Source organism: Hippopotamus amphibius, chromosome 12 (assembly GCF_030028045.1).
Source record: "Hippopotamus amphibius kiboko isolate mHipAmp2 chromosome 12, mHipAmp2.hap2, whole genome shotgun sequence".
Taxonomy (NCBI): domain Eukaryota; kingdom Metazoa; phylum Chordata; class Mammalia; order Artiodactyla; family Hippopotamidae; genus Hippopotamus; species Hippopotamus amphibius.
The window spans coordinates 75,093,439-75,104,413 of NC_080197.1; the positions used below are offsets into that span (position 1 = coordinate 75,093,439).

At 51.1% G+C, this 10,975-nt stretch overlaps 1 protein-coding gene across 1 annotated transcript; it reads left to right on the plus strand.

The window, feature by feature from the left end:
• Positions 1 to 211: 211 nt before the first annotated feature.
• Positions 212 to 9,996, plus strand: C1R (complement C1r). Its single transcript, XM_057702070.1, has 11 exons — positions 212 to 371; positions 1,115 to 1,343; positions 2,584 to 2,776; positions 3,036 to 3,182; positions 3,282 to 3,478; positions 3,771 to 3,918; positions 4,025 to 4,146; positions 6,617 to 6,695; positions 7,047 to 7,202; positions 8,483 to 8,557; positions 9,112 to 9,996. Coding segments are annotated over exons 1-11 (2,118 nt in total). The 5' UTR covers positions 212 to 369; the 3' UTR covers positions 9,882 to 9,996.
• Positions 9,997 to 10,975: the final 979 nt, after the last annotated feature.

Consider the following 10,975-nt stretch of genomic DNA (forward strand, 5'->3'; position numbering starts at 1 on the left):
AAGGTCCCTGAAGAAGGGGGGAATTCCCATCAGATTTAGAAACAGAAGTCTGGGCCTCCAACCAAAGGCTTTCCTGTCCCTAAAAGTGCAGAGCCATCTCTAGCCCTTCCCCATGTGGGCCAGCAGGTGGCACCACCATCAGGGATTTCAAAACCAAAACTACACTGAAAACAGATTTTTTTTTTTTTGGTTTGGTTTATGCAAATAGTTCATTCCCTGCAACATTCCTCCCACAATGGTCCCAGCCCCTTCCCCCTCCACAGTCATTCCCTCCCCCTTCCCTCCTCTCCCCTTCCCTGCTCTCCCTGGACGCAGAGTGGATGAAGACGCTGTCAGGAGAGTCAGGGATCCAAAAACAGGCCTTGAGAAATGTGAGTAAGGCTGATGGGGACCGAGGAGGGAGGGAGAAGCCAGAGTGGAGAATCCTGGGCACAGGAGGCAACCCTGCTCCCAGGTTTACTCAGGGAGGTGGGAACACCCTTCCCCTCCCCATATACCTTATCCCTTCCAGTGTGCACATGCGTGCACACACGCAAACACATACCCCACATCCCTCCTCCTGAGGACAAGAGACCTCAGACTTAGGAGGTGATGCCACTTTGCCTTCCTCCTCCAGCTCATAGAGACCAGTGAGATGGGGGTACCCCCTCTGCCCTGGAGGGGCCTCCTCTGTGCCCAAAATCATCTTCCATAGGTAGTTTCTCCCAGAGGTCTTTGCTGAGCCTTTGGGAGCCCCTTCAGAGAGTCATGACTGGAAACCCTCACCCCCAATTAACTGGTCCCAAGCCAGCCCTATTCTGGGAAGGGGAGGGGAGTGATGGGACAGGGCAGGGGAGGAGACTGGGGAGAGAGGTGGTGGGAGTGTGATGACCTCTGGATTGGACACTGGCCCAGGGAGGAACACCCAATGCAGCAGCTGCAGAGACCAGCCTCCCCACTCCACCCACCCCCATCCCCCCACCCCTCCCCCAGAACATTTCTGTGCGGTCTAGAATGGGCCGAGGGGAAAATGCCCAGCGGTATGACCATCCCATCCCCCACCACGGCCTCTGCCCAAACAGCAAGGGTGCTGCACCCCTTCAGCCCTATAGACACCTTTTTTCTTTTTTGGCAGGTGGCTCTTATACCTCCTGGTGCCAGTCCTGTTCTACGGGGTGGGAGGTTCCTTCACCCTCCCTCAGAAGCTCTATGGGGAGGTGACTTCCCCTCTGTTCCCCAAGCCTTACCCCAACAACTTTGAGACAACCACTGTGATCACAGTCCCCACGGGATACAGGGTGAAGCTCGTCTTCTGGCAGTTTGACCTGGAGCCTTCGGAGGGCTGTTTCTATGACTATGTCAAGGTAGGGGGTCGGGTTGGGTGGTCAGAGGGAGAGCTGGGTGTCTCTGGAACCTGGGGACCTGTGTTCTGACCACCTTGGATGGGACTCCCCACCTGTGGACACAGCCCCAAGCCTGTAAAAGCAGATGACCAAGTGGGGTTCTGAAAGTCAGGTAATGCCGTGGATGGGTGTGCACTGGTTTGAGAGACCCTCGGGGAGCACTGAAGGGGTGAAACACAGAGGGAAGGTACAGGCTCCACTTTTAGGAAATGTACGGTCTGCAAGAGTCAGAAAAACCTCCCCCCTCTGCTTACTTGCTGGGAGTCTTTGGGAAATCGCTGTGCCTCAGTTTCTTTGTTTCCATGGTGAGCATCACCGTGGCTGCAGCTTCACCAGGAACACAGGGACATGGGGAAGGGAGACGTGCATGGGGGTGGCCCAAGCATAGCCTTCAGCAAAGACTGTGGGCTCGGTCTCCTCACCTCTGTCACAGCCAAGGGCACCGTCCCAGTCCCATCTTTCTACAGCCAATAAAAATGAGATTCTTGATTCAGGATTCAGCTAGAGCCTACATATAGCACACAAATTCCCAGGAGACCCCCTGGAGGTTATAAGAGAATGACATGAAAATGAAACATCTTCCTAGCCCAGAGGACTGGAGGCCACAGTGTTGTGGGGGAAGGGGTCTTGGTGGCAGGAATAGGGAGGAGTGAGGTGGGGGGAGGGACGTCTTCTGCTTTGGAGGGGTTAAGGGAAGCTGGGCATTGCTTGCTAAGGCTGCCAGGCCCCAGAGGCCCAAGTTCAGCTGAGTCTATCTCGAGGCATGGCTGGATGTGAGTGGTTTGACTAAGGCGAGGTGGAAGGACAGGTCAGAAGGTAAAGCAGACCATCTAGGCTCTAGGGGTGAAGGAATGACAGAGGAGGGGTAGAGGCCACCAGGATTCCAGTGAGAGGCAGGCCCAGCATGAGATGGGAGTGAAGAAAGGTCTGAAAGAGGCTGGGGGTCATAAAGGGGGAGGGGAGATGTTCCGGGGACAGGATAACGTGCAGAGTTAGCCGATGGGGATGCAGCGGACAGAGGAAGGGCTTGCGACAGCCAGAGCTCAGCAGGTAGAGAGCAGTTGGAGGCTGTCTAGCAGGGGACATGACCTGCTCGCTGCAGGATGCCCTTCACTGACCTTCACTGGCCTTCACTGACCTTCCACGTGAGACCTGTCCCCTCAACAGCTGTCTTCCTACACCATTGTCCTTTCTCCACCAGATCTCTGCTGATAAGAAAACCCTGGGGAGGTTCTGTGGGCAGATGGACTCTCCACTGGGCAACCCCCCAGGAAGGAAGGAATTTATGTCCCAAGGGAACAAGATGCTGGTGACCTTCCACACGGATTTCTCCAACGAGGAGAACGGCGCCATCATGTTCTACAAGGGCTTCCTGGCCTACTACCAAGCTGTGGGTGAGTAATCCCTGTGCCCCTGTTCCAGGCCTCATATTGAACAGGAGCTGGAAAAGGGGAATCTTGAGTCCAGAGGGCTGTTCACCTGGGCCCTGTCCCCACTGGGCAGTTCCCAGAGAGCATTAGAGGAGCCCGGAGGTCCAGGTGGCCAAGAGCTGACTTTGGCTTCAGGCCTCTGGTGAGTGACCTCGCTGAGACCAGGGCCACCACAGGTGTCCCATGGCAGGAATTTAATCCTTCCTTCCGAAATCTCTTCCAGACCTGGACGAATGTGCCTCGCAGCGCAACTCAGTCGAGGAGAATCCCCAGCCCCGGTGCCAGCACCTGTGTCACAACTACGTTGGTGGCTATTTCTGTTCCTGCCATCCAGGCTACGAGCTTCAGAAGGACAGGCATTCCTGCCAGGGTGAGGTCGGGGTGGTCCGAGAGGAGGCAGGGACTGAGTAAGGGCTCGGGGGCTCAGCCCAAGTCTCTGGGTGACCCCCGCCTGGCCCTGGTCTCACAGCCGAGTGCAGCAGCGAGCTGTTCACAGAGCCATCAGGCTACATCTCCAGCCTGGAGTACCCTCGGCCCTACCCCCCCGACCTGCGCTGCAACTACAGCATCCGTGTAGAGCGGGGCCTCACCCTCCAACTCAAGTTCCTGGAGCCTTTCGAAATTGATGACCACCAGCAAGTACACTGTCCCTACGACCAGCTACAGGTAGAGCCAACCTCCCCCTGATCCAGACCCCGTCCTCTCCTTCCCATGCCCCACACGGCTCCTCTCATCCCTCCTTCCTGCTGGACCCTCTGGCCAATTGGTACAGAAATGACCACCGTCACATATGAGTTGGGCCAGTTTCTCGCACACCTGGCAGGTGGGTCCCGGGGATCCCTTTTCCCCTCCATCCGAAAACATACACAAAGCAGGATCCCCACCACCAGCACCACCGCCCTGGCCCTGGGGAGAAGTGTCTGAACTGGAGAGCTGACCCTCCCTCCTCCCCCACCAGATCTATGCCAATGGGAGGAACATCGGTGAGTTCTGTGGGAAGCAAAGGCCAGACCCCATTGACACCAGCAGCAACTCAGTGGACATACTGTTCTTCACGGACGAGTCAGGGGACAGCCAGGGCTGGAAGCTGCACTACACCAGTGAAAGTAAGGGTGCTGGCCGCCTCACTGGCCAGCAGGGGGGCAGGATGCGGTGGGCAAAAAAGAAGGCCAGTGGCTCTGAAACAAACGTGCCCTCTGCTCTCCCTGACAGTCATCAAGTGCCCCCAGCCCAAGACCCTAGACGCGTTCACCATCATCCAGGACCTGCAGCCTCAGTACGAGTTCCGGGACTACTACATCGCCACCTGCAAACAAGGCTACCAGCTCATGGAGGTAAGAGCCAGGGCTGAGGGGAGGCGAAAGCTGGCCCAGCATCCCGAGTAATTAAGACGGCCAGGCCCATGGCAGATCGAGACTCAGCCTCAAGTGGAATTATACATGTTTGAGCTGGAAGGGTCACCTGGCCTGCTCCAAATTGACTGCACATTGGAAACACTTAGGATTTTAAAATACTGACGTCAGGGTCCCCTGCGAGAGACTTGTCCCTGGGTCTGGAGTGCAGCCTGAGCCTCAGGAGTACGTAAAGCGACTCAGGTGATCCTAATGCCCACTCAAGTTTAAGAACTCCTGACCTCATCCAATAACTCATTGTGGACTTAGGAACCGAACAGGCGGGGGGCGGAGGTGAAGTGCAAGGCGTGACTCACTCAGCATCACCGGGATTGCGTACAGCAAGGACTAGCACCAAATCCTCTGCCTCTTGCTCCTGGGCTCTTGGTTTGGGGTTTTGTTTTGTTGTTTGTTTGTTTAAGACCTAACTGGCTTTATTCAATGACTCATGAATCGGTCAGCATCCCATCTAACAGCCAGAAGGGGCTCCATTATGTCCACTGGTGGTCTTCCTCCAGGTCCACCACCCTGTCCTCAGCCTTGCAGACTCAGGAAAGAATGTCGTTTTCTCCATTAGTCAATTTCACAAAAGCTGGTAAACCAAAATGCAATTTTTAAAAAACATACAATTGGAGTTACCCCTGGTCAGGGACCTGGGACTGGACATCCTATCTTTGTTCAATAGACCCACCTGGAAGACCTACCCTGAAGCAGAGAAGAGATCTTTGGTTTGTCCTTCAGTTGTAGCAAATTCACCCAACGAACATTTTAAGTGTTTCCGGAGTGTCAGGTAGTGTTCTGGATGTGGGAGGTACAGTAAAAAGAAACACATACTCATTCAGGCTTTGCGGAGCTTACCTTTGAATGTTGCTTCAAGCTGAGTTAACCAGGTAACTACTCCTTACTCCAGGAAGGACTGAGTGCCCTGGGCTCCTCCTCTCTGCTCAGGTTACAACTCACCCTGTCCTCTGCCACCTGCACCCTCACCTTGGCATTCACATCATAGAACGTCACATAGAAACAAGTCACATGGTTTATCTCACATTATTTACATTTCCCTGGGACATCCTAGTCCTCATACACGTTCTCTTGCAATCTCTTCCAGGGCTAACAATCTGAGATGATTGTTGGTCTTAATAAAACTCATTCATTTTTTCCAATTACTTTTCATTTTATTTTATTTTATTAATAAATTTATTTTAGTGGCTGTGTTGGGTCTTCATTGCTGCACACGGGCTTTCTCTAGTTGCAGCGAGCGGGGGCTACTCTTCATTGTGGTGCACGGGCTTCTCATTGCAGTGGCCTCTCTTGTTGCAGAGCACGGGCTCTAAGCGTGTGGGCTTCAGTAGCTGCGGCACATGGGCTCAGTAGTTGTGGCTCATGGGCTCTAGAGCACAAGCTCAATAGTTGTGGCACACGGGCTTAGTTGCTCCGTGGCACGTGGTATCTTCCTGGGACAGGGATCGAACCTATGTCCCCTGCATTGGCAGGCGGATTCTTACCCACTGCGCCACTTAGGAAGTCCTACTTTTCATTTTAAAGGGGACTATCTCCTGCCCTGGTCCCTGCCACCTGCTCACCTACAACAGCACTTAGCATGTGTCAGCATCCCAAGCACCCTTGAAAGTGGTTGGGCTGCGCTAGTATTTTAGGAAAGGCCCTTGCCCTTAAGAAGACTGCAGTCTAGGGGCAATGAGGTAATGCAGGGCGCTCTAGAGGAAGAGAAACATGGTTCTACTTCAGGGCAGACTTTTGTCTCAATGCAGAGAACACAAAACTGGGCTTGTTTTTCTAATTTAAAAGTGTGGGGTTCAGGACTTCCCTGGTGGCACAGTGGTTAAGAATCCGCCTGCCAATGCAGGGGACAGGGGTTTGATCCCTGGGCCGGGAAGATCCCACTTGCTGCGGAGCAACTAAGCCTGTGCACCACAACTACTGAAGCCCACACGCCTAGAGCCCATGCACCGCAATGAGAGAAGCCACTGCACTGAGAAGACCATGTGGCGAAACAAGGAGTAGCCCCTGCTCACCACAAGTGGAGAAAAGCCCGGGCACAGCAATAAAGACCCAATGCAGCCAAAAATTAAAAACAAATAAAAAACTTTAAATAAATAAATTAAATCATGGGGTTCAATTGGACCTCAGTGGAAACAGGTAAGAGTCTAGAGAGGGAATCACTGGCTCTAACAACTAGCCCTAGCTCTGACTCCTGCTGTGTGGCTCAGTGCACCCATGTGTAAGTCTGGTCTAAAAGAACTGGCTAGGAAGAAAAACCAAGGAGCCATGTCCATGGGTGCTGAGGTCTAAGGGCTTGAGAGATGACTGCATCCCTACTGCTCCTGTGTGGGTGAGGACAGGAAGGGAGCTGCAGCGCTTCCTTGTACTAATGGCACCTCTATCTCTGCTCAAACAGGGGAAGGAGGCACTCCTGTCCTTCACGGCTGTCTGCCAAGATGATGGTACATGGCACCGTGCCATGCCCAGGTGCAAGAGTAAGTAGCCAACTCAGGGATGCATCTCCCCCAGGGACAAGGGAAGAGGGGTCTGGCCTAAGCATCTCCCCCAAAGGATCCTCCCCTGACTTGTCCTTTGAAGCCTCTGGCCCATCCAGAAACCCATCAGCCCTCATCTCAGCAGGACTGATGGGGCTCTATCCAGAAGTGAATTTCATTCTATCCAATTCCCGTACATCACGAGAGCCCCCCACTGACCATAGTTCCTGAAGGTTCTCAGCATGTTCTGCAGCTCCATTCCTGCTCTGTGGGCAGACTGCTCACATTCCTCCCACTAAAGTTCCGGTACTGTCCTTCTCAGTTCTCTTACGGCCCTGTGTTCTCTCCAAGTCAAGGACTGTGGGCAGCCCCGAAGCCTGCTTAATGGAGCCTTCAATTATACCACCACAAAAGGGGTGAACACCTACCAGGCCCGTATCCAGTACTACTGCCACGAACCGTATTACAAGATGCACACCAGAAATGGCAGAAGCGAGTCTGAGCGAGGTAGGGACCAGTGCAAATGGCAGTCTTCTCCCTCTTGTTGGGACATCTTCTGCAATTTCTTCCAAAAGAATCCCTAGGGAGTGAATATTAAGATATTTTTCCAGGGTACTGGCTTCAGGGGTACCAAGAGGCATCTAATAAGGTTGAAGAAGGAGACACCTGAGCTGATACAAAGACTTAAATCTCATAAACAGCTTCCTCTCACCATCACCACCATCACTACCATGACCATCACCACCACCACCTCCATCACCACCATCAACACCATCACCACCATCACCACCACCACCACCATCACCACCACCACCACCATCACCACCACCACTTCCATCACCACCACCATCACCACCACTGTCACCACCACCATCACTACCACAACCACCATCACCCCCACTACAGCTTTATCAGTAAGACTTCCTCAGTCTTCTCCCCACATAACCTCTCAGGCTGCTATGTGGTGACTTTCTGCATTTAGGTATACTAAATTACTCTCAAACTCATGTATGGGTATCTTTAAAACTTTTTTTTAAGAAAAGAAATACATGCTTTGTAAAATAAGTGTGAAACATGCAAAAAAGGAAAAAAAATCTTATTTATAGACTATTCAGGGTGTTACTTAAGAGCTGAGCTTTGAAGTCAGACAACCCCTTGCATCTTGGTTCTGGCATTCAGAAGTTCTGTGACCTTGTGCAAATTATTTAAACTCAGTTTCCTCATCTCTAAGGTGGGGATAACGATGCATATCCAAAAGCCTCAGAGTGGTGCTTAAATGAGATAATGCAGACAAAGTTCTGAACAGTGAGCATTGGCACACTGTCCGTGATCAGAAAACATAGCTACCAGGAATTCCCTGGTGGTCCAGTGGTTAGGACTCCACTCTTTCACTGTCAAAGATGCAGGTTCAATCCCTGGTTGGGGAACTAAGATCTGCCCAGCACAGTCAAAAAAAAAAAAAAAAAAAAGGCAACACAGCCACCATTATCATCTACTACCCAGCACCAAGATGCAATCACTGATGGAACTTTGATAAGTTCCTTGCAGGTTTTGTGTCCGCTTTCACAAATAGGGATCATGTCGAATATAATAGTTAAGTATTCTGATTTTTCCACTTAGCATTAAAACAAAAATATATGCATGGAGCCTCTTAACACTTTCAATATCCCATCCGCATATATTTGAAACTTTCCCTTTGATCCTTGTCCTCTCCCTGTCCGCACTTCGGTGCTCACTGGCCCCTGCCCACGACCTGCCAGCCTGAGCACAGCCCCCTCTCCCCTCAGGGCTATACACCTGCACAGCTCAGGGCATTTGGAAGAATGAGCTGGCAGGAGACAAGATGCCTCGGTGTTTGCCAGGTAAGTGAAAACCCTCCTCCGTTCTCTGCGGCCCTGGCAGCCCTGCAGGGCCGCAGAGGAGGCATGGTACAGAGAAGGGAGAGACACTCCAGCTTGAAGCTGGAGATAGACATAGCGGGAGGGGGGAATCAGGAAAAAGGCCAGGAGATGCCCCAGGAGATGGGCAGAGAGGCCCAGAGAGCTGGACCTGTCTGGACATTCCTGGACTTTTCACTGAGCAGATGGGAGATCAGGAATAAAAAAAGAGCGAGGACTTCCCTGGCGGTCCAGTGGGTAAGACTCCTGGCCTCCACTGCAGGGGGCACGGCTTCCTCCCACATGCCCCGCAGTGGGGCCAAAAAAGAAAAAAAAAATTTTTTTTAAAGCAAGAAAAGCCCCAGGAAGAATAAACAAGAAACAAGAAGGAGAAGAGGCTGACAATACGCCAAAGACGGCGGGGAGAGGGAGGAGAGACAGGAAAGGGCCCTAAGCCAAAACGAGAGGGAGGAGGGCAGGGGAGAGCCCACGGAGGGAGACACTGACTTCTCACCCCCACCCTGCCCTCTCCTGCCCAGTGTGCGGGAAACCCGTCAAGCCCGTGGAGCAGAAGCAGCGCATCATTGGAGGTCAGAAGGCCGAGCTGGGCAACTTCCCCTGGCAGGCCTTCACCAACATCCACGGGCGCGGCGGCGGCGCGCTGCTGGGCGACCGCTGGATCCTCACGGCCGCGCACACCCTCTACCCCAAGGAGCACGAAAAGCAGGAAAACGCCTCCGTGGACGTGTTCCTGGGCCACGTCAACGTGGAAGAGATCACCAAGCTGGCCAACCACCCGGTCCGCAGGGTCAGCATCCACCCAGACTACCAACAAAAAGAGTCCCACAATTTCGAGGGGGACATCGCCCTCCTAGAGCTGGAAAATAGTGTCACTTTGGGCCCCAACCTCCTCCCCATCTGCCTCCCCGACAATGAGACCTTCTATGACCTGGGTCTCATGGGCTATGTCAGTGGCTTTGGGATCATGGAGGAGAAAATTTCTCAAGACCTCAGGTTTGTCCGTCTGCCCGTAGCTAAGCGACAGATCTGTGAGAGCTGGCTCCGGAAGAAAAACAGGAACGATGTGTTTTCTGAAAACATGTTCTGTGCTGGGGACCCGACTCTAAAGCAGGATGCCTGTCAGGGGGATAGCGGAGGGGTCTTTGCAGTGAGGGATAGGGAAAATGATCGCTGGGTGGCCACGGGCATCGTATCTTGGGGCATCGGGTGCAGCAGGGGGTACGGGTTCTATACCAAACTACTCAACTACGTGGATTGGATCAAGAAAGAGATGGGAGTGGAGGACTGAGCCTAGAATCCACTAGGTCAGAATCCAGAGAGCAGTGTGTTTAAAAAAAAAATTTTCTCTGACCAGTTGTTGATAACCTCTAAGAATTCATATTAAAATCACTGATGCAGAAAAACACTGTGTGAAATAAATTGTCGTCTCTATAAGCCCATCCACACTCTTCACCTGAAACAACCCAAAGGGCACCTTTATTCCCAAGGAGGGTGGCAGAAGATATATTCCACAATCTCTAGTTATTTTCCTCTTCCATTTTTTTATACCATCAGGTAATTGAATAGAACTCCTTCCAAATAAAATTTTACAAGAAAGCCCATTGTGTAAAATGAATTAAAAGCAGTATTTAATAAACATAAAAATATTTAGTGAGATCATATGTTAAATATTTACTTAGGAAGGCAATGAGAACAATTAAATGTGTGCCCACATTTACAATGAGAGTTGTAGATAATTTATTTCTGTATTTTGTTTTGATTGTACAACATGAAGAAAATCCTTATTTTCTCACATACATAGTTGCAAGATATAAGAGCTTTTTTAACAGCTCGCTTTCCAATCTCTAAATATTCCTTAAGAGAGGGGTGGAATGAAATTTTTGTTCCCAAGTTGAGTCACTAACAATATTTTTAAATAATTTGTATTCTTTAAGATATATTTAAAGGCCAGAGAAGGACCCAAAACTTGGGATAAACATAAGTATTTACAGTAGAATATTATCTTGATATTATTGCACAACTGACTCCTCTGGACTTGTCTGAACAACTTTACACGAGCTGACTCACACGGGCTTGAATTCAAGAAGACCAGGGCAAAGTTAAAACATTCCAGAGTAATGATGAGTTTTTAAGTCCAAAAGCAGGTCCACAGTCCCTTATCTGACACTGTCAAGGCCAAGTGCTGTTCAATATTCAAGATTTTACAGATTTCAGAAATGTAATATACTGTCTATGTAAAGTAATATAATGGCCCCAGCAGCATCCAGGACAGCACCCTATAAGAACACAGATGAATAATTCTTCTGAAAAACATTTGAATATTCACAGTAAGTGAGATAGATAAAGACTCTAGATAGTTACCCATCAGTTACTGTCAGCTTT